The following is a 25,403-nucleotide window of genomic DNA, read 5'->3' on the forward strand; positions in this document are numbered from 1 at the left end:
TAAAGCATGTATTCAAAAACAGAAGTTCATTTCTTTATGATTTTTGCCTAACATGCTTATGGGAGTTGTTTCACTTTCTTATATGGAATCTGCCTTATGTGCTTTTGTTGGCAATTTCTGTACAGGCAGTTTTGATATTCTAAAAACAACTGTACAATATCACTCTTCTATCCACTGTTTTCAATCAACCTTTGAAAATATACTTTAACATGTGACTATTCCTGAACGAATCACATTATAATAGTCAAAATATACAAATTAACAATATAATACTTTAATTCTTGTAGTAAATCTTTATATTAAGGAGGCTTGAAAGTACAAAAATTACTGCAAAAAATTACAAAAAAATAATTTTTTTTTTTTTTTTTTTTTTAACTTTATTACTTTATTTGTCTTTTCTTTATCTTTATCATATGGTACAAAAATCAACAAAAAACATCAATTCGTTTTTGCCCCAGATGCCTTTTAAAATATTTATATCATTGGAAAGCTCCAAATTATCTCCCTTAGGTGCAAATATGCCATTTTTTGGCATTAAAATTGAAATATCTTTTTTTAACTCATCTGTGACCAATTTTTTTAATTATTTTTTTCAAATAAGCTGTACTTAAACTAACCTATTAAAAAATTTAAGCGATTTCTGTAATTAAGTTCTTTTTTTATTTCGATATTACCTCTATTTCTCCTATTAGGTGAACAGAAAAAAAGTACCTTTACCAAAATGTACGCTTTTTCGAAGGCAAATTGTGAGCTTAAAAGAACGGTGACCCTATTTTTTTATTTTATTATTCTATTAAGTATATGATAAAGTTCATTTATATAAAAATATAGCGAAATCTTATATTAAATAAAAAAAATGATTTATACACCATAAAATCAAAGGTCAGTTCAGCTGGCATGACACTTCAGCCTGTGCAATCATGTTTAAATGAAGGTATGAGATTTTATTTAAGTGCAAAGTTAGAAAATTAGTTGTGTAAACTAGGATAAAGACTTTATGTATGTTATGTGTTATGATAGTACATGTAATCAATTGAAATAGCTTGTTTGAAAGGTGTCGCATGTAACTGACCTTTTGAATATATTAACAGGCTGTAGGAAGACTTGGTGGCCCAAATATGATTGATGAATGTAAAGAGTTAAGGACATCAATTTTGGACCAGTCAACAGTACCTTGGAACATAAGAGGTAAGGGCAAAAATTTCGAACTAATCATCCTTGCATTGGAAATAAAAAGTATGGAACACCAGGTAGTAAGAAAAATGACCACAGGTAAAATAGATATTTAGCTACAGTGTTCTCCCCAGGCCGTTTTAGCGTCGCAGTACAGCGACGCTATATTTTTTCACCATGATGCTATAATAATTCCCGCGACGCTATAATTATTTTGAAGATGCTATTTTACTTGTCCTCAATTTTGAACTTTCATCTATTATTGATTATGATCATAAAATTTATATCACCTTTAATTGTAATCCCTTTAAGTCGGACACTAAAGGCAATTAAGAGATTAAATAGCTAGGTGTTAATTGCCCTCAGGGTGATAACTGTTTTGATGCGAATATCCCAAGCTGACACTTGTGACATGACTAATACCACGTGTCTGCAATCACCAATTTCCACATGGAAAAATGCAATCACAAAACAATTCGAAATCTTAGTAACGTTTTGTATTACGAAATTTCAGATTGAAACGATTTTTTTTTTTTTAAAAAGGTCGTTCATTTGTGCATCTCTCCAAAAATTACTTTCTTTCTCTTCCGGTAATACGAGAGCGAGAATTTTGGTTTAGAGCTATAAACTTTAAAGTTTAATACTTCTTTAAAAAGTTATCATAATTGGCTTAAGTTTATGTTTAATCCATGTAATGCATTTAAAGCGTCTTATTCATGCACAATCTTTTGTCAAACAATGTTTATTCTCGGATTCATTTTTTGGTAAATTTTTCTACGGCCGCCATTGCACATTTTTGTGTAAACTGCGGATCGGAACCAGACCAGATATGACAAAAATCCGCATTTTCACGATAATGACAACAGATGGACAGTAGACAGAAAAAATATACCAAGAGAGAAAACTATGCATTAACAGACTATTTGTTAGATAACTTTGTTAAAAATACATATCATTTTGATGTAAAGATAAGAAACAACTGGGACTAATTCATTGAGTGCCATGAAAAAATGAATTTCATAAACATGATAAAAAAAAGTTTTTAAATTGATTTCTTTTTGCTACTTTTGCTACTTTATCTTTACTTGATATAATTTAAAAAATAGTTAATTGTGTGTACTAGATATTTAGTTTTGTATATAAACAGGTTGATCTATAATGAACCATTTATTCATTTGACTTATTGTTGGGTAACTGAAACCACATATTTATTTTTATTTGGCACAAGAGGAAAAAAATAATTCTGTAACTATAAATGAATAAAGAAAACATAAACTGAAACAACTGTTTTTGTGGTTATAGTTTTATTGTATTCTCAGTTATGAATTGAACAATCTAAACTAAAACATATAAAGGAAATAGAGTATCTACGTGACGCGACAAACGACATTAAAAAAAATACAGTTATTTTTTTAACGCAAAATGTGATGCTATCCAAAATTTCTGGGGAGAACACTGTAGCTACCTATAATTTCAACCGTTATAGCCCAGCTGGTGAACAAGATTTGTTTACCTAACCTCTGCCTTTTTAGATAACAACTATCACTTTGGCATCTGTCAGCGTCCGTCTGGTGTAAACTATTTCTTACATCTTCTCCTCTGAAACTACTGAACCAATTCCTACCAAACTTAGACTGAATGATCCTTAGGGTATCTCGAATAAAGCTTGTGTTTTATTTACTGTTTCCTCCAAAAACATGGCTGCCATGGCTAAAAATAGAATTTAGGGGTAAAATGCAATTTTTGGCTTAATATCTCAAAAAACAAAGCATTTAGAGATAATCTGATGAGAGGTATTAGGCCAAGCTCTGTCAGCTCTGAAATTTTCAGATGAATCTACAACCCATTTTTTGATTGCTCCCACTAAATTGGTAATTTTAAGGAAATTTTGCAGATTTTGGTTATCTTGAATATTATTAATGATCAAGATAAACTGTAAACTGCAAAATTGTTCAGCAAAGTAAGATCTACAAATAAGTTCATATGACCAAAATTGTCAATTGTCGCCTTAATGACCTTGAGGTTTGTGTTACTTATTCTTTAGTTTTATGATGTTGTGTCATTTGTTCTATTGTTTGTCTTTTTCATTTTTAGCCATGACATTGTCAGTTTAATTTTCGATTTATGAGTTTGACTCTGACATTTTTCGTCCCTCTTTTAAGAAGTTATTGCTCTTTAAAACCAATTTTTCACAATTTGTTCATTTTAGTTTGCTTACTTTAAAAAAATCTTCTCCTTTGAAACTGCTGAATCAATTGCAGCCAAACTTGGGCTGAATGAGTTTCAGAGTATCTAGTATAAATTTTATATTTGATTTTTTTTTGTATGTCAAGAAACATGGCCACTATGGCTAAAATAGAAAATAGGGGTAAAATACATTTCTTTGATTTTGAAGAAAATATGACAGATACAAAGAACATTTCCGCCTTGTTGCCAAAAATAAATGTAAATAAATGTAAATTGTAAACTTTTATACACCTATTGACTGGGTGTGAGGGTAATAGCAAGTTTGCTGTCCCTGAGATACTATCTATTGCTCGAGGCGAAAGCAGAAGGCAATAGTTGGTATGCAAAGGGACAACAATCTAAACTATTACCCACACAACCAGTCATTAGGTGTTTTATTATACTGAACATCACAATCATTAAGTGTTTATTATACCAAGCAAACTTACTTTCTAAAAGTGTACATAAATCATATGAAAGAAAAGAAAAATGTCACATATTAACTTGACATGCACAAGATGAACTATACGTTTGTTTTTTATAGTCCATGTTGTACATTTTGTATTTGAAAATATTTCATTAATTGCAATCAAGACTTGGAATACTTGTGTTAAACTTTCTGTGCATATAATAAATTCTATCTAAAGAACACCACATGCAAATACAGGTTTAGATGACGACGACAGACCCATATTATAAATCAAGTACTATATTTTAGATTTTTTTAAAGGTTGCAATGATTTTCTTTCTCTTTTATAATTGCATCTTGTAAATGAAATTTCTATCGAAACAAACATATTAAACTTTTTACGATAATAGAGTTTGACGTTACTAAGCACACAAAATCCAAGCTGAATCGTTAATGACGTCATTATTGTCTAATGAAAACTATTTACAATAGTTTAGTTTAAGTACAGCTTATTTGAAAATAATAATAAAAAAATATAGGTCACCAATGAGTTATAAAAGATATTTCAATTTTAATTAAAAATGGCATTTTTGCACCAAAGGGAGATAATTTGGAGCTTGTTCAATGATATATACATTTTTAAAGTCATCTGGAGCCAAAACGAATTGATTTTTTTGAATGATTTTTGTGCCATATGATAAAGTAACAACTAATAAAGTATAAAAAATAAATTTTGTAATGAAATATTTTTTTTTCCTGAAATTTTTATACCCTCGAGCCTCCTTAAATAAAATAAAATTAAATTGGAGTTTCTTCCTTTGTCCATGATTATAGTTGTACTACAATCTATGCTTTTTATACGACCGCAAAATTTGAAAATTTTTTCGTCGTATATTGCTATCACGTTGGCGTCGTCGTCGTCGTCCGAATACTTTTAGTTTTCGCACTCTAACTTTAGTAAAAGTGAATGGAAATCTATGAAATTTTAACACAAGGTTTATGACCACAAAAGGAAGGTTGGTATTGATTTTGGGAGTTTTGGTCCCAACATTTTAGGAATTAGGGGCCAAAAAGGGCCCAAATAAGCATTTTCTTGGTTTTCGCACTATAACTTTAGTTTAAGTTAATAGAAATCTATGAAATTTTGACACAAGGTTTATGACCACAAAGGACGGTTGGGATTGATTTTGGGAGTTTTGGTTTCAACAGTTTAGGAATTAGGGGCCAAAAAAGGGCCCAAATAAGCATTATTCTTGGTTTTCGCACAATAACTTTAGTTTAAGTAAATAGAAATCAATGAAATTTAAACACAATGTTAATGACTACAAAAGGAAGGTTGGTATTGATTTTGGGAGTTTAGGTCCCAACAGTTTAGGAATCAGGGGCCAAAAAGGGACCCAAATAAGCATTTTTCTTGGTTTTCGCACCATAACGTTAGTATAAGTAAATAGAAATCTATGAAATTTAAACACAAGGTTTATGACCATAAAAGGAAGGTTGGTATTGATTTTGGGAGTTTTGGTCCCAACATAATAAGGGGCCCAAAGGGTCCAAAATTAAACTTTGTTTGATTTCATCAAAATTGAATAATTGGGGTTCTTTGATATGCCGAATCTAACTGTCATGACTGTGTATGTAGATTCTTAACTTTTGGTCCCGTTTTCAAATTGGTCTACATTAAGGTCCAAAGGGTCCAAAATTAAACTTAGTTTGATTTTGACAAAAAATGAATCAGTTAGGTTCTTTGATATGCTGAATCTAAAAATGTACTTAGATTCTTGATTATTGGCCCAGTTTTCAAGTTGGTCCAAATCGGGGTCCAAAATTAAACTTTGTTTGATTTCATCAAAAATTGAATAAATGGGGTTCTTTGATATACCAAATCTAACTGTGTATGTAGATTCTTCATTTTTGGTCCTGTTTTCAAATTGGTCTACACTAAAGTCCAAAGGGTCCAAAATTAAACTTAGTCTGATTTTAACAAAAATTGAAATCTTGGGGTTCTTTGATATGCTGAATCCAAAAATGTACTTAGATTTTTTTATTATGGGCCCAGTTTTCAAGTTGGTCCAAATCAGGATCTAAAATTATTATATTAAGTATTGTGCAATAGCAAGTCTTTTCAATTGCACAGTATTGCGCAATGGCAAGAAATATCTAATTGCACAATATTGTGAAATAGCAAATTTTTTTTTAATTAGAGTTATCTTTCTTTGTCCAGAATAGTAAGCAAGAAATATCTAATTGCAAAATATTGTGCAATAGCAAGATTTTTTTTTAATTGGAGTTATCTTTCTTTGTCCAGAATCAACTTAAATCTTTGTTATATACAATATACAATGTATATTCACTTTTTACTACCAACTGATAAATTAAAATAATCTTTACCATTCAGTGATAACAAGCAGTTTTTTTACATCTTAATATTTTATGATGTATTTAAATGAGTAGTTATTGTTGCAAACTCCATTAGAAATTTTAATTGAGATTAGTTTTGGAATAAGGGAAAGGGGGATGTGATTAAAAAAATTGGGTTCAATTTTTCTCATTTGAAATTTCATAAATAAAAAAGAAAATTTCTTCAAACATTTTTTTGAGAGGATTAATATTCAACAGCATAGTGAATTGCTGTAAGAGAAAACAAAAATTTTAAGTTCATTAGAACACATTCATTCTGTGTCAGAAACCTATGCTGTGTCAACTATTTAATCACAATCCAAATTTAGAGCTGAATCCAGCTTGAATGTTGTGTCCATACTTGCCCCAACCGTTCAGGGTTCAACCTCTGCGGTCGTATAAAGCTACGCCCTGCGGAGCATCTGGTTAAAATCTTCTTTGAAAATTGGAGTTATCCTTCTTTGTCCTGAATGGTAGTTGAATCAACTAAAACCAATGCTAATTTATACAATGCCATATTCAATTTTACTACCAACTGATAAATTAAAGCAATCTTTACCATTCAGTTCTTACAAGCACATTGATTACCATTCTATGAGTAATGCCCCTTTAAAAATGGAAAAATAAAATTTGTAATGAAAAAAAAATATGTTTAATTTTTTCTGAAATTTTTATCGTCTGGCGTATAAAATTATAATCCTGGTACTTTTGATAACTATTTTATACCCTTGAGCCTCCTTAAATAAAATAAAATTAAATTGTTTCTTCCTTTGTCCATGATTATAGTTGAATCAACTACAATCTATGCTTTATACATTGCCATATTCAATTTTACTACCAACTGATAAATTAAAGCAACCTTTGGGTGCTATAAACAGTTTCTTATAAAAAACTAGGGCTGGTTATTCCCGACTAAAAATAAACATGGAGGGAAACCCCTGTTTATTTTCTCAATTGGTGAAAAAGTAACATGGGTTTTTGTATTTGATTGTAAAAATTAGTTAATTAGCTATCAATTAAAACAGGTTGAATGATAAAAATAATTAAAAAAATTAATGTTAATTTTACATGTTTTGAGGGGAGACAACACTGTAAACATCCTGTTTTTTTTGGCAGTGAAAATTGAAAACTTATTTACAGCCACTGTAGCTCTTTTCAGAGCAGGAGACAGAACCCTGAAACAAGATTTTTTTGAAAGGCTAGGTAAAAACCTACAAATTTCATACAGTTTTGATTATGTAAAATGTGCATGGATCATGTCTTCATGGGTATGCACATGACTTGGTTTCAAGTTTTTTATGTTCAAATTAGACCTTTTTTTCCCCCATGTTCATTGGATGGAATATTTTTAATATATTAAAAGTACACATTATTTTTATTTCATTATAAACTAGAGAACATTCTGATTCCAGTGATATCTAGTTTTATACAAGTATCTTTATTAATCAGTCCACACTAAGGGTCACTCATGCATGGTCCCTCAAAATGTGACGTCATAGAAAAAAACTGTTGATTGCACCCTTTACCATTCATTGCTTACAAGCACTTTGATTACCATTCTACGAGTTATGCCCCTTTAAAAATGAAAAAATTGCTGAATATTTTTGTTTTTGTTCTCTGAACTCAAGTTTTTCTGAACTAAATTTAATCAAATATATATATAATGCTAAGTATTACCACTAAACTCCGTTGAAGTTTAAATTTTGGCAGCTTCACTATTACAGTTCTTGATTTATGTCCTTTTATAACGTTATATGCTAGCGGCGGCATCATCTGTGTCCCTATGGCTATGGACACATTCCCCATTTATTTATGTAGAAAAAACATACTGAGGTATAATAAATCCATTTATTTCTTGACACAGCTTCATTCTCATTTTCATTTTCTTATGAGTGTCTGAGTAAAATAAATGAAACAGCTGCAATGTGGCTGTTCCAAGCTTTTAAGTTCTGTTTACGGATTATAATGCTATACTGTTGTCAATCTGACAGCCTGTCATCGATATGTTGGATAATGGCTCAAAAAAGCTTTAACCAATTTTCATGAAATTTTGCTGAATGGGTTATATCTATCATTTGTCTATTGACGTAAGTTCTTTTTGGATTTTGAACCAGATTTTGCAAAGTAAAAATAGTATATTGATTTTGGGATGTAGGTAGGGATTTCCGCAAATCAGCATCTAGGTAGGTGACTGCCAAACAAAGTCTGTGCATTAACTCATGATCAAGAGCAGTTCAACCAAAGCTTCTCTAATTTAAAAATGCTTTTACTGATTCATCATGACAAAGTGGAGGTCAAGTTTAATATTGGCTATTTTCACTTTAACCATTCACAAGTTATGATTCTAAAAAGATTGAAAAATGGTTTCCAGACTTATGTACTGCAGCTCATGAATCGTTTAATCTAAGCTTTTCAAACTGTAATATGTTGTTACTGATGACAAAACGGCGGTCAGTTAAATATTGATGATTTTCACTTTCACCGTTCAGGTTATGGCCGTTCTTGAAAAATTGAAAAAACTGTGTTTACTGTTGTGTCCATGCTGTAACTTACATGAACCTTTTAACGAAAGCATTTAAAGTTTTAATATGTTGTTAGTGATGGAGATGGAATTGGATATTGATGATTTTGACTTTTCAGGAGTTATATGGTTCTTAAGATTGAAAAATGGTGTTTCGTCGTGCCCTTGATTTAATTCATGGACTGTTCAATCAAAGCTTTTCAAATTTTGTAATATATTATCACTTTTACTATTCAGGACTTATGGTCATAATGATATTGAAAAATGCAAGGACACAAATAAGTGTTAGAAAATCTAGTTTGCTGTCACTCTGACAGGTTCTTGTTATAGATTTGTTAGGGGAAATTTTCTAGTTTTCAGACAATTACTCAATAATGCTTTAAACAGTTTTCCTTAAACTTTGTTGACTGGTTATATCTATTAAAATAAAATCCCTTTAGTTTTTCGATACATTTCTGATATGACATTGACAGTCAGGGGACTATTGGAATATTAAGCAAACTGAAATTTTATCAAAATTTTGTAGAGTTTACCAAAATTTTCAACACATAGACTAAATATTAGATAATATCTTATCATTAGTAAAATTGAAATCAAAATGAAACTTTTGCTTCTTTTACATTTTTTAAGTAGCAAGGTTTATGCCTTTGATGCAACATGATTCAGCTGTTTATGATTAAATTTTTGTTGAAAAAATGCTACATGTATGATAAAGGCTTTACATAATGAACTAAAATTGAGAAAGGAAATGGGGAATGTGTCAAAGCGACAACAACCCGACCTTAGAGCAGACAACAGCCGAAGGCCACCAATGGGTCTTCAATGTAGCGAGAATTCCCGCACCCGTAGGTGTCCTTCATCTGGCCCCTAAAAATATGTATTCTAGTACAGTGATAATGGACGTCATACTAAACTATATTTGTAAAATTATAATGAACTGTTCCTTTCTTAACAGATTTTTTCCAGCAGTTGGAGTATTTACCCTATAAAATTCAAGGTTTCATCTTACAGATTATAAAATAAAATTTTACTATTCACGATCAAAATTTCACTGTTCAGGCCTTGGGGGTGTTGAAATTAGTGGGAGTTATTAATTAATTGACACTTAAAAAGAAAATGTTTTTTGGAAGAAAATAGAGGTATGATACTTAAACATGTGATTTTCATGTCATTATCCCAGATTCAGTACAAGGTCCTCACCTGACATGACCGGATCATCCTATCAATACAGATATTGGTTCTGATAATTTTAGCAACATAATTAGTCCCTGGATCATTAGTATTATATATTCAAAGCTACAATAAAATTAAATCACTTAGTCTAGTGATTTGTTTGTACTACTTAAATTATTAAAGAAAGACAACTCTTACTTCCAACATTTGTGGATATACATATGTTACTTGAATCAATGATTTAGAAAACTACTCATTTAAGTAAGTCCCTTGACTGATTGAGGATCGAGTTATGGAACTTTATTTGCTGAAAAAGTGACAGCTGAATCATTACATAAAGGAGCAACACATCATTGACATGGCTATAAGCCCTCCCTGTTGAGAAGAGACAATAGGGTTGGCCTGACGTTCTTTCTACTTTCCAAGACTCTCATGTCAACCATTTTGTGTTTTATATTTTAAAGCATGTTGAAAATCCGCGAGCATTCAATGTTCCCACAGTTCAGTAGTCATGGTAGTCTAACAGTTTGACAGTCTGCCAGTCAAGTAGTCTGATAGTCTGCCCTGTCCAATAATTCAACAGTCAATTAATCCTACAGTCTGATGGTCAGACATGAAGCAGTGCTGCTGTAAAGGATGTGGATCTCGTCTTATAATAAGCTTAATAGTAAACTGTCAAAATGCGAACAATTTTTAAGAAGTGAAATGCATTTCTAAAATGGAATTCTAAATAAATCCTCAACTTTTTGAACAATTCATCTAAGATTCAATCCTGTTTATCATATGTCGAAGTTGATTATGGTGTACCATTTGGTTCAAAAGGTATTTTTTATCGATTAACCGGTACTTTTATCGGTTAATAGATATTTTTATCGGTTAACCGCTACTTTTATGTCGGTTAGCCGCTATTTTATCGGTTAACCACATAGTTGATTATGATTATGTCTGTTTACATACATGTGAATACTCTTGAAGTGTAATACATGGTTGAATGTAAAATGTATCATATCTGAGGTAAGCCTGGAAGATATGAGACAACTGCATCACATTGATTTAGATAGAAATGATAAATATTTTTTTATACGACCACAAAAAAAATTATGATGTTTTGCGTCGTCGTCATTGTCCTCATCCGAAGACACTTTGGTTTCCGGACAATAACTTTAGTTAAAGTGAATGGATCTCTATGAAATTTTACCAGAAGGTTCAATACCACAAAGGGAAGGTTGGGATTGATTTTTCGAGTTGTGGTACCTAAATGTTTTAGAAATTAGGGGCCAAAAAAACAAGCAATTTTGTAGTTTCAGGACCATCACTTTTGTGTAAGTGTAACAGCCACTATGTTCCATCAGTTACTTTGTTCCGGTGAAACTTTTCAACTAGTTATTTCGTCCGATGGAACTTTCCAACCAGTTGTTTTATTCCGAGTGCAGTCTAAAAGTTCGGGTAAAAAGTAGCTAGCTGAAAAGTCCCGGAACAATGTAGCTTGTTGAATAGTTCTAGTGGAACAGAACAACTAGTTAATTCAGTCAAAATGTTGCCTTCATAATGCAATAAGTTCTAATTTATTGTTATACATTAATCTGCAATTGATATTTTTAAAAGTACCCACATGAGGAGGAACTTTTGGGCTAGTTTGTTAGTTCCGGTTTTGACTAATTTGCTTAAGAGGAACTTTGTGACTAGTTGATAAGTTCCTTTTGACTTTTGTAATCAGTATCTTGGTTCCCCTTTGAAAGGTTCAAATATAATATGTTGCGCTTTTACTTTGCATCAATTCTCCAAATGGAACTTTGTGACTGGTTGATAAGTTCCCTTTGAACTTTTGGGCTAGTTTGTTAGTTCCGGTTTTGACTAATTTGTCCAAAAGGAACTTAAATCTAACTAGTTGATATGTTCCGTTGAAACTTTTCAACTAGTCACTTTGTTCCGGTTGAACTTTTACAGTCGGAAAGCTGACCCCGGTTTGACCCCATTTCTTAAAGCAACAATGGACGTCATGTGATTACCATATATGGGCATTTTTTTACCAAAAAAAGTGAAGCTCGTTTTTTGTAATTTGTAGTTTTTTGCATGAATTAAAACTAATTTCCTTTTAAGTGAATATTCTTGAGTATATAAGAAATATATAACTCAACTCAATTATGGATTAAACTCATTTTTTTCTCTCAAAATGTGTCTTCAAAGTCAAGGTGTTGACGAAAAAAAATAGTCACAGAAAATTAAAATCGTAATTTTCTTTCTTAACTTCTCGGGAAGCTATGCTGAATTTAAATTATGATATGTAACATAACTTGGACTATGATATGTCAAATTTGTGCCAGTTGATATGCTAAGATACGCAAATGTGCCAGTTAGATGTGTCGATATTTCTGCCAAAGCGGGGCCGACGGTAATTCACGAGTTACGTCCCTTTGTTTGACACTATCATGAACAAACTATTGTTATATCAAGCACCATATGCTGTTATTTACATGTGGATATTATTAAAAATTATCTTATTAAATATATTTTGATACTGTAAACATGTGCCAAAAAATAGAGAAACACATGTTATCACTTTTCAGAACTCAGTCCCTGTGAAATAGGCTCTATGTGTCCCTATGTGCCATAATAGAGTTAATAATTTAAAATTAATTTAATATTCCAAGAGTTAATTTAATACTCATGTTTTGGTAAGTATTTTTACTGGTACCGGTGCAACCAAATTATTTTCACACAGAAATAAATGTCTACTCAATTTATACAAGGGGTAGTCTAAATATTCATGAATAATGGATCAAGACAGCTAGTATTAAAATGATAAAAAACAGAAATTCCTTTTCATTACTGACACTTGCAAGTTGGTCCTACCTTTTTCATTTAAACATAAAAGAGATCATAATGAAAGTATTCTGAATGTAAAATCTTCATTATTTTAAATTTATAAAAGGAAAATTAGTTTGCAATCCTTGTATGAACAAACTAAATATATATATATATATATATATATATATATATATATATATATATATATATATATATATATATATATATATATATATATATATATATATATATATATATATATATATATATATATAACAATACTGTTGTCTCATTGATTTCATGCAAGTTATAGTTCTAATGAATGGACTCAAATTATAAAAATAACACACTAAACCAATATATAAATGGTGCTAATCATGAACTTGAAAATAAATAAGAACAAAATAGACTCAGTAATATTTTTTCTTTTTCTATTTGAAAAAAATAATAATAACATTAAAAAAACTATGCATTTCTACATTTATATAAAAGTATTTCAGAGCGGTTTCTGGGGGCTAAGTCAACAATTATGTTTTAGATCACAAGTCAAAATTAAGTCACACTTCATGTCAGTATGATAATGCTTTGAATAAGATTGATTAAAATGATACTCTGAAAGAGATTGTTTGAAGGCAGCAACCATTTGTTTTCAGGGAGAGGGGAACTATGGATTTTTTTCCAGACAAGTTGAAAACAATTCTTCTCTTTCAATTTTAGCATTTCATTTAATGGCAGCTGAGGGTAAAACAAACATTTTTTTTTCTCAGGGTCAAAAACAAATTATTTTTTATCCAAAAATTGGAATCAATTTAAACTTTTTTTCTTCAAAACAAGCAAAAGCCACCACCCCCTACCCCCACCAGAAAATCAAATGATTGTTGGCTGCCTAAGTTGAAATTTAGGACAATACTTTCTTATTTACTTTTGCAGGATTCCTTTATCACAAAATATTTTTTTATTATAAACAACGAATGTGTTTTATGTCAGTCATCTAAAGCAGTTAAGGTTGTGCAAAGACAGTATAAGATTTCCTTACCTTGTTTTAGTTATAACTCATACATTTCACTGACTTAAAGAGAATAATTAATCCAGTCAAATATTCCAAGCTGATCTCGCCATTACTTTTTCAAACAAACATACTAAATGTGTGTACATTGACTGTGTTCAGATGCCATCGATGTGTAAGACCGAAAAACTACAATGTCAAAAAATGTCTTTCTTTTGGAATTTAGTTCAAACGGGGTTTCCCAAGGGGTAATAGAACGTTATACTTTATGATTTTTAAAAATTTTGAGATACGTATTATTAATTGTTTGTATAGTACATAAAGTCTTTGTTAATCTGTGAAAAATAGAAGAAAATAATTTTAAACGACGATCAACGGCATTACGGGATTGTAAAACACGGCCAATTTGACATGTTTGAGATTTTTTTTCCTTTTGATAATAAACTCCATGCTTAACAAATCGAAATCAATCTATTTCAGACCCTAATGGCTAGTAGGAAACTGAAAAAAAAAGATAAACTTCCAAATTGGCGCCAAAAGAAAAATCTGTGAAATTAACGCAATTTCGGAATGGCGGGTTTTAATATCAGTCCCATTGTTGTCTTAAGAAAGTAGCAACAACGGTCGTTTCTAAGGGCTTGCTTTCCGACTGTTTAACATATATGCTCGATATGGTTCAAATTCTGGTTACGATCATGCCAAGAAAGATAAACCGACTTTCATTGGACCAATGGATCTTCATTCAAGATGCTTATTTCAACTTTGGCGAGCTCTGTACCATTGGAAACGGGCCACTTCATGTCTGTTTTGAAGCAAGGGTCCTGGAAACGATCATGTCGCACGATAATCAGTAGCTATGAGTCGGTTTCGAGAAGTTTTTGTTTAAAGTCTTTTGTATGTCTTTTTCAGGATTGTAAGCTGTTTGCAAAGGGTTTTCTTCTGATCAAACTGCATAAGGCTTGGTTTTCCTTAGCTGATGTTTAAGGGGGTCTTTCTGATCTCGCTATGTCTTTAAAATCCTTTGTTGTCTAATTTGTATTCACAAACGACCTTTACATGCTATTATAAGTTATATGGTTCGCTACTGACCCCCTACGGATCCATAGAGGGTTAGTAAAATCCATAGGGGTGAGGCCTCTATGGATCCGTAGGGGGTCAGTAGTTAACGGTATAAAGAATTTATCGCACGCTGGACTTTTTCTGCTGCATTTTGTTGAAAAGTAAACGATGAAACAGAACAACATTAATAAATGACGTCACCATCAACGCGTCATGAACCCCCTTTGAAATTTACTAACCCCCTACGGTCTCATAGGGGTCACCACGTGACGTCGTTAAACCAATCACAAATAATTTATGCAAGTTTAAGCTATACTTTATTGTAGTTTTAACATTTGTAGGCATTATATTCGTGATTATTTTTGCCCGAGCGATACTGAGGGCTAAATAGCACGAATACAATGCATACTCATGTTAAAACTACAATAAAGTATAGCTTGCATCAATTATAACGATTCTGATTAGGACAATTAAGGTAATTTCTATGTCCGATGTGTATAAGTGTAGAGCCATTGTATAGGCTCTTCCATGAACCTCCCTTTTTAGCTCACCTGGCCCGAAGGGCCAAGTGAGCTTTTCTCATCACTTGGCGTCCGTCGTCCGTCGTCCGTCGTCCGTCGTCCGTCGTCGTCGTCCGTCGTCGTTAACTTTTACAAAAATCTTCTCCTCTGAAACTACTGGGCCAAATCAAACCAAACTTGGCCACAATCATCATTGGGGTATCTAGTTTAAAAAATGTGTGGCGTGACCCGGTCAACCAACCAAGATGGCCGCCACGGCTAAAAATAGAACATAGGGGTAAAATGCAGTTTTTGGCTTATAACTCAAAAACCAAAGCATTTAGAGCAAATCTGACATGGGGGTAAAAATGTTTATCAGGTCAAGATCTATCTGCCCTGAAATTTTCAGATGAATCGGTCAATCGGTTGTTGGGTTGCTGCCCCTGAATTGGTAATTTTGAGGAAATTTTGCTGTTTTTGGTTATTATCTTGAATATTATTATAGATAGAGATAAACTGTAAACAGCAATAATGTTCAGCAAAGTAAGATCTACAAATAAGTCAACATGACCAAAATGGTCAGTTGACCCGTTTAGGAGTTATTGCCCTTTATAGTCAATTTTTAACCATTTTTCGTTAATTAAAGTAATCTTTTACAAAAATCTTCTCCTCTGAAACTACTGGGCCAAATTAATCCAAACTTGGCCACAATCATCTTTGGGGTATCTAGTTTAAAAAATGTGTGGCGTGACCTGGTCAACCAACCAAGATGGCCGCCACGGCTAAAAATAGAACAAAGGGGTAAAATGCAGTTTTTGGCTTATAACTCAAAAACCAAAGCATTTTGAGGAAATCTGACGGGATAAAAATGTTTATCAGGTCAAGATCTATCTGCCCTGAAATTTTCAGATGAATCAGTCAATCGGTTGTTGGGTTGCTGCCCCTGAATTGGTAATTTTGAGGAAATTTTGCTGTTTTTGGTTATTATCTTGAATATTATTATAGATAGAGATAAACTGTAAACAGCAATAATGTTCAGCAAAGTAAGATCTACAAATAAGTCAACATGACCAAAATGGTCAGTTGACCCGTTTAGGAGTTATTGCCCTTTATAGTCAATTTTAACCATTTTTCATAAATTAAATTAATCTTTTACAAAAATCTTCTCTGAAACTACTGGGCCAAATTAATCCAAACTTGGCCACAATCATCTTTGGGGTATCTAGTTTAAAAAATGTGTGGCGTGACCTGGTCAACCAACCAAGATGGCCGCCACCGCTAAAAATAGAACATAGGGGTAAAATGCAGTTTTTGGCTTATAACTCAAAAACCAAAGCATTTTGAGGAAATCTGACATGGGGTAAAAATGTTTATCAGGTCAAGATCTATCTGCCCTGAAATTTTCAGATGAATCGGTCAATCGGTTGTTGGGTTGCTGCCCCTGAATTGGTAATTTTGAGGAAATTTTGCTGTTTTTGGTTATTATCTTGAATATTATTATAGATAGAGATAAATTGTAAACAGCAATAATGTTCAGCAAAGTAAGATCTACAAATAAGTCAACATGACCAAAATGGTCAGTTGACCCCTTTAGGAGTTATTGCCCTTTATAGTCAATCTTTAACCATTTTTCATAAATCTTAAGTAATCTTTTACAAAATCTCCACTGAAACTACTAGGCCACAATCATCTTTGGGGTATCTAGTTTGAAAAATGTGTCCGATGACCTGGCCATTCAACCAAGATGGCCGCCACGGCTAAAAATAGAACATAGGGGTAAAATGCAGTTTTTGGCTTATAACTATGAATTCAAAGCATCTAGAGCAAATCTGACAAGAAGTTAAATTGTTAATCAAGTCAATATCTATCTGCCCTGAATTTTTCAGATGAATTGGACAACTGGTTGTTGGGTTGCTGCCCTCCAATTGGTAATTTTTAAAGAAATTTTGCCGTTTTTGGTTATCTTGAATACTATTATAGATAGCGATAAACTGTAAACAGCAATAATGTTCAGCAAAGTAAGATCTACAAATAAGTCAACATGACCTAAATGGTCAATTGACCCCTTAAGGAGTTATTGCCCTTTATAGTCAATTTTTAACAATTTTCATTAATTTGGTAAATATATGTAAATTTTTACCAAATATAGTTCTCTGTTACTAATGGGCAAAGTTCATTATAGATATAATTGTAAGAAGCAAAATCATTCAGTAAAGTAAGAACTTCAAACACATCACCATCACCAAAATACAATTTTGTCATGAATCCATTTGTGTCCTTTGTTTAATATGCACATAGACCAAGGTGAGCGACACAGGCTCTTTAGAGCCTCTAGTTTAGCTCACCTTTCCTAAAAGGAAATGTGAGCTTTTGCCATCACTTGGCGACCGTCGTCGTCCTTCCGTCGTCGTCGTCGTAAACTATTTCAAAGATCTTCTCCTCTGAAACTACTGAACCAATTACAACCAAACTTTAGCTGAATGATCCTTAAGGTATCTAGAATAAAGATTGTGTTTTATTTTCCATTTTGTGAAAAAAACATGGCCGCCATGGCTAAAAATAGAACAGGGGGTAAAATGCAGTTTTTGGCTTATATCTCAAAAACGAAAGCATTTAGAGCAAATCTGACATGGGGTAAAAATGTTCATTAGGTCAAGATCTATCAGCCCTTAAATTTTCAGATGAATCAAAGAACCCATTGTTGGGTTGCTGCCACTTAACTGGTAATTTTAAGGAAATTTTGCAGTTTTTAGTCATTATCTTGAATATTATTATAGATAAAGATAAACTGTAAACAGCAAAAATGATCAGCAAAGTCAGATCTACAAATAAGTTAATATGACCAAAATTGTCAATTGACCCCTTAAGGGGTTATTGTCCTTTAATGACAATTTTTCACAATTTGTTCATCATATTTGCTAACTTTAAAAAATCTTCTCCTCTAAAACTACTCAACCAAATTCAACCAAACTTCAACTGAATGATCAGTAGGGTGTATAAAATAAAGTTTGTGTTTTATTTTCTATTTCGTCAAAAAACATGGCCGTCATGGCTAAAAATAGAACACAGGGTAAAATGCAGTTTTTGGTATATATCTCAAAAACTCCAGCATTTAGAGCAAATAAGACTGAAGTTAAAGTATTTATTAGGTCAAGGTCTATCTGTCCTGAAATTTTCAGCCGAATTGGGTAACTGGTTTTTCAGATATAATGCCCCTGAATTGATGATTTTAAAGAAATTTTGCAGTTTTTGGTTATTATCTTGAATATTATTATAGATACAGATAAACTGTTAATAGAAAAAATGTTAAGCAAAGTAAGATCCACAAATAAGTCAATATGACCAAAATTGTCAATTGACCCCTTAAGGAGTTATTGCCCTTTAAAGACTTTTTTCACAATTTGTTCATCATGTTGACTTACTTTAAAAAATCTTCTCCTTTGAAACTGCTGTATCATTTTCAGCCAAACTTAGGCTAAATGAGTTTCAGAGAATCTAGTATAAATTTTATATTTTATTTCCTTGTATGTCAAGAAACATAGCTCCTATGGCTAAAATAGAACATAGGAGAAAATGATTTTTTTTTTTGCTTTTGAAGAAAATAGGACGATTCAAAGAACATTTAAATAAATTGAAAAGCCAAAATAATCATTGATGAGAGATTTAACCAAAAAAATTAAGGTGAGCGATTCAGGCTCTTGAGAGCCTCTTGTTGTTTGTAAAGAAGCAAATGACTGGCACTGTGATTTTTCAGGGGGAGGGAGTATTGAACAACCAGCATGAACGGTTGTCGTATCTAGGTCAAATATGTCAATTTCAAAATTCAACGCATTACAGTCATAATAAATTAATTAGTAACAACATGTGCATGATTTAAGAGTTTGGAAGTGTTTTAAGTTAATGAAATATATTAAATGCATGCCAATTTGATAAAAATTCATTATTCTGCAGTAGTCAATATACGCATGTGCAAAAACAAATTATTGGATATAGATCATGGGTTTATTCACAAGCAAAAGAAGCACGTCATGTAAGAATAGAATTAATTCAGACCAAAACATCTTTTGTCAAAAATTTTATATTCAATGACTAATTGCTAAAACGATACTCTAAAATTTGAATTTGCTTTTTATCATTAACTCATAAATGCTTTTCCAAAATTTTTCTAAAAATCGACGAGAAATGAAAAAGTGGTTATAATCTTCTCCTTCGTTACATACGTTACATAGACTGTCATTCTTCTGTTTCCATCTAAAAAATAATTATTTTGATAGTAATATGAATTATAAAAGTTTCCATCTATATATTTTTAACTTGTTTTCTTCTAAATAAAGAAAACATGAAAACATATAGTTGGTTAAGGGGGCTCCCGGGTATAAATCTTTTTTTTTTCTAATATAGGATTTCGCTTTTTGGGATACGATTGCTTTCAAGCAATCTGTAGACTTTTACCGTTGACTCAGGGCTGCATTCCCTCACGTCAATCGTTTTATTCTAAACATTCAGCAACATCTCAGATTCTTATGATTGTCTTGCTTTAAAAGGTAAAAACAAGCAAAAGGATTGAACATATAAACAACTTTCCTGTAATGTTCTTCTCATAGTCTTCATGTTTGATATTTCCCTTGACTTATATGCGTCTTTTTAACAACACGGAAAATCAGAATTAAGCAGTATTTATATTTAGTGTTTTTATAAATTTAGAAACACGTCAGAGGGAATTCCCCAGTTTTGATAAATGCGAGAGTTCTCTGAATTCTGATAATTCTATTTCTGCCATATTAAGAACTGAAGTGGAGTTTTTCTATATTTTACTGTTATGAAACTGATATTTGATACTACACTCTCATAAAGAAATGGAGAACCATTCATTTTATCATTTGATAAATGTTTTTGTTCCAAATCGCAAGTCGCGGGTTTGTTTATGTATTAATGCGCATGCGTATAGTTTTCTTGATTTCAAGGGGTATCAAATTGAGTGGTTGTGCCATTGGCATCTCCTATGGATTCTGAAAATGTTGATAAAGAACACTTTAGTCTAGTTGAAAATGATATAAAACATTTAACAAAAACTTTTACTGAAAATAAGATAGAAAATATTTCACCTGTGACAGAAGTTGAAATGAAAAATATTTTAGCATCTATGAAAAATAATAAATCTGCTGATGAAGAAAATATATATAGCTGCTGAACATTTGAAATATGGTGGACCTATTATGATAACTGAAATGACTTTTTTTGTAAATGCTATTTTTAAACATTTACATATTCCAACTTTATTGAAAGGTGGGATAGCCTGTCCTGTTTTCAAAAATGGAAAACCAAAAATTGATCCGAAATTCATATCGGAAAATAACTATCACAAAATTAAGTACAGAACAGTCTCCGGGACAAGTTTGCAATTCCGCTGAGTGCAAAAGTTGTCACCTTAATTTTTGGAGTTAAGTCAAAATGAAGTTGATAACTTGGTTGGTATTGGTTCTCTGATATTTGTCCTAAAACATTTTGGCTCTAGCACCACTGTTGAAAAAGTTATGCCCCTTTTTTCAACAATTTCCTCAGAGGAAAAGTAGTTTTCCTCAAGGGAAATCAAATTTCCCTAAAGGAAAAAGATTTTTCCTCGAGGGAAATTGTTTTTTCCTCAAGGGAAAAAGATTTCCCTTAGGGAATTTGCTGCATAAATATTTCCTTTGAGGAAATTCTATTTCCTTAGAGGAAATGCTATTTCCTTTGAGGAAATTCTTTTTCCTTTGAGGAAATTTGCGGCTTCAAATTTTCCTTTGAGGAAATTCTATTTCCTTTAAGGAAATTTGGGGCATCAAATTTTCCTTTGAGGAAATCTCTTTTTCCTGTGAGGAAATTTGAAGCTTCAAATTTTCCTTGGAGGAAATACTTTTTCCTGTGAGGAAATTTTTAACGAACACTTTTCCTTGAGGGAAAATTCAAGACAACAAATTTCCTCTAAGGAAATCATTGTTCTTCAAATTTCCTCAAAGGAAATTTCTGAACATCAAATTTCCCTTAAGGAAATGTTTTCCCTTATTTTTACTAGTTGAACATTTCTTCACTATACCATGTATACAAACAGTATGAATATAATTTTACAAGACTGAATAATTGATACAAATGATATTTAAAACTTTAATAAATGTTTGACTCAACATTTTAATGACATTGAGAATTAATACAGTCTGACTGTTTAGGTCTAGGTATGACAGGTATTGTTCATACTTTTTATATAACTTGAACTTTGATTTTTTTTTTTAATTTGTAGCAAAGGATTCGGTTTTCTTTGTAATTGTTTCAATCCAATACATTTATAAGCAACCAATTTGAATGTCATACCAATGTGATGTTCTAAAGAATTTGTTTATATTTGCAGATTAAATAATAAAATAAACATGTCTTTTCCTGTTATTTTAAATTAAAGTTTTCTTCTGTTTCAGCTTGTGTACAGTTATTCAATCCACTATGTAAGAATTCAGTGAATACATTATTCCATTCACTAAACATTTTACTTCAATTCTAAGAGAAAACATTTTTGCAAATTGTTCTTCAATGATCTTCTTCCATATATTTGATATGAGGGAGCGATGTAAATGAGTGGATAAAACTGGTGTTCCTTTTTTCAACAACAAAATAGTATTTTTTTCTGCATTTCTCCTTTCTTTCGACTAACATATATATAATATGTTGTTGCTTTTATACAATAGTGTTTTTGTGTATCTATGATAGAACTTCATTTTGTTTATGGCCATTATCATGTGATTATGATGAAATTTCCTATTTCTTTTTTGCAGGAAAGCACACAATCCAGTTCAAATTAATCCAATTGCGCACTATGTAGATAGATTTCAACTTCAAGTTTCCTCTTCAGTAATGACCCTTTGATCATGAAAACCAAGATGACTGATCACCTATAAATACACAAAATAAACAAATAAAATGTTATAAATGGAGAGAGAAACAGCAATAAAAGTTTATTTTGTCATGTTTATTAACATTTTAAATATATTTCCTTTCTTACTTGTGAATGCTTTTGTCTATAGTTCTTATATTAGTTGATTTTGTGCGTTTATCAATCTTTCTAGTTGAGGCAGTTTGTTCTTTATATTATATATATATGTTGAGCTGTTAAACCACTGTCTAAAGTAAGGGTAAGGTTGAGTGCTCATAAACCTGTTTTTTATTAGTACATGCATTAGTTTTTATGGATTTTTAACTTAAGCTGTCAGTTACTGTGAGTACTTAACTTTGTGTCTTTTCAATTAAGGGAAATGTATAAATTTGTTGCTTACTGTAAACCAACTAATTTTCGCGAGCGATTTATTTTCACAAGCAATTAATTTTCGCATTTAGAAATATAATGCGCATATAAATTGTCGGGACTGTTTTTCATATGTATCTTTCCTTATTCATTTATTAAAATACATTAAGTAAAATTGAAAATCGCAAACAAAATAAATAGCTGTGATGTAGACTAGAAAGTATAAAACGCAAAATAAAGTATTCGCAAAAATTTAGTTGGTTTACAGTAGTCCAGTCTATGTTTGCAGGAAATTTTCATTGGTTGTCTGGTGGAGAGTTGTCTTATTGGCAATCATGCCACATCTTATTTTTATATAACCTTGCCATATTCCTATTTTGCCTGTCCAAAGTTCAGAGCCTGTAGTTTTTGTCAGTTTAGTCGGACACTAAAATTTGTTTTGTTTCATACTGGTCATATTTTATTTTTTTGTAATTTATTTTGTTATAAACTAGGCAATTAGTTTTACAGTTTGGATCGTTTCAAATTTTCATCTGAAGGTCTTTTATAGCTGCCTACTTTGACTATAGGGTACGGATTTTCTCATTATTGAAGGTCGTCACAGGCCTACAATTGCTTTCTTAAAGCCATGATCAATAGTTTTCATATTTAATATACCACATCTTTTAATTTTTATAGTAATCATGATAATCGTCTTTAAGTTCAATAACTTTTTTAAAAATAAAAGTGGCCTTACCATTTAGGTTTGCCTATCATTTCTGCTGTTTATAATTCTTTATTCTTCTATAGTTCTTGTCCTATACATAAAAGAATAAAAGTTATTATTGAATGACATCTTGCATCAATGTTTTTTTGCTGTTTAATGTATATGAGCACTGCACAAATAAGACCCCCCTCCAAATAAAAAAAGGACATGCACACACAGTGGTATTCATTGACATAAAACATGAAGATCATTTGGCTCCATTTAGAGATATCTCAAGTGACTATAGGTTTAAGGCTGTGATTTTTTAACAAATATATTTCTAAAACCTTCCAAAGTTTGAAAATGGAAACAACTCAAGTTCCTTAACTCTGCATCTTATTCAAAAATATACATGATAAATAGGGGATGATACTCCAGCTTGCATATTCTTCAAAGTTTTAAAGAAACATAACTGAAGAACGGTAAAAGTTTTACTACCAAAATTTGAAATTGATCTGATTTTTTGGTAATAAGTATTGTTTTAAAGTTTAATAAAATTTGGTTGAGGTAAACTTAAGTTAGAGGCTGGAAACGAAAAAGTTATATTTTTTCCTTTTTTAAAGAACATAACTCTAGAATAGTAAAAGAGACACTACCAAAATTCAAACTTAATCTGTATTTTGTGGTGATAAGCATTGTGTACAAGTTTCATAACATTTGGTTGAGACAAACTAAAGTTTAGAGAACGGGAAACCAAAAATTCAGCATTTTTTTCCCATTTGTAAAGGGCATAACTCTAGTACAGTAACACTGACATCATCAAAATTTAAACTTGATCTGAGTATTGTGATAACAAGCTTTTGTAAAAGTTTAATTAAATTTGGTTGAGGAAAACTAAAGTACTGTAAGAGAACAAAAAACAATTTTAGGACAGACAGACAGACGATCAAGTGTTAAACTTAATGCCCCCTCCACTATGGGTCATGAAAATGAAAAGGGAGTTTATGTCAAGATATAAAAACAATTCACCAAAGTTTCATAAAAATTGGTGAAAGCATACTTGAGACCATCCAAATCCCATAAGTACAATGACATAAATCAGAATTTTTTTAAATTGAAAGGAAAATAATCATGATTATGTTATACAAAAATAATTCACAAAGTTTCATGAAAATTGCTCAAAGCATTATTAATAGTATACTGGAAAAATCCCCCCTTTTATGAATAAAATCCCTAACTTTAAATTGCAAAATTCAAAATCTTTAAAAATTAAAAAGGAGCTAATTTATTAGATAATAGATAATTCATATTAATAGATAATTCACCAAAGTATAATGAAAATTTAATGGACATTTATTCTAATTCCAAGACTATCTAAGACATGGTTTGTTTTAAATTAAAAAAGTTGGAATAAAGTACCTACTAGAATTCAGGAGAATAATTTAGAGCAAATCAGGCTATCTTCTAGATTATCAGACAATTGACTGTAGAAAATGAATTTTCTTTTTCTTATTTAGCTATTTGTTATCTCTGTCCTTAATATCTACTGAACTAAGCCAATTTTTTCACATTTTTTTTGTCTTTTCTCTCTTGTTATTTAACAATAACAAAAAAAAACAAAGAGAAACTGACAATGGCGAATGCCAAGGCAAAACATAAGATGCAGAAAAGAAAAACAAAACAAAACAAAACACTAAGCAACACCATGGAACACCAACATCACCAAAAAACTAGTGTTGAATTCATGTACTCAGTCAGTCAGTGAGAGTTGGCAGATCCTGACCCACTATATTTATACTTAAAAACCTAAAAATCATAGAGTACTAAATATATTTTGTAAATACTTGATTAAAATGTTGTCATAAATAGCATAGACACCTCTTAGTTTTGAGAACCACATGTGTTAATTGTGCGAGTATAATCATGCACAAGATTGACTTTTAAAAGCCTATATTATATATTGAAATTTTCTGAAAATATAGCATGCATTTATTAATATGACCAATTTTAAGAAATGCACAAAGATGCGAGATGATTTATATAATTGTAATTTCAGGAATTTACAGTAAAAGCTTTTAACCCCACTACATTTTGCACTTTTCCCAAGTAAGGAGCCAGAAGTTATGGCCTTTGTGACCTTTGTATGATTTTTTTTTTAGTTTCTTTTTTCTATATTGAG

The 25,403-nt window shown here is 31.3% G+C and overlaps 1 protein-coding gene across 4 annotated transcripts in view; it reads left to right on the plus strand.

Annotated features, from left to right (window-relative positions):
- LOC139492157 (serine/threonine-protein phosphatase 6 regulatory ankyrin repeat subunit B-like) overlaps positions 1-25,403 on the plus strand; it is an 89,486-nt gene that overhangs the window by 37,787 nt on the left and 26,296 nt on the right. For all 4 annotated transcript variants that reach the window (XM_071280302.1, XM_071280299.1, XM_071280300.1 and 1 more), the window contains one exon: positions 1,092-1,188. In XM_071280302.1, the coding sequence (XP_071136403.1) occupies positions 1,092-1,188 (97 nt within the window). The remainder of the gene's footprint in view (positions 1-1,091; positions 1,189-25,403) is intronic.

Source organism: Mytilus edulis, chromosome 10, assembly GCF_963676685.1.
Source record: "Mytilus edulis chromosome 10, xbMytEdul2.2, whole genome shotgun sequence".
Taxonomy (NCBI): Eukaryota; Metazoa; Mollusca; class Bivalvia; order Mytilida; family Mytilidae; genus Mytilus; species Mytilus edulis.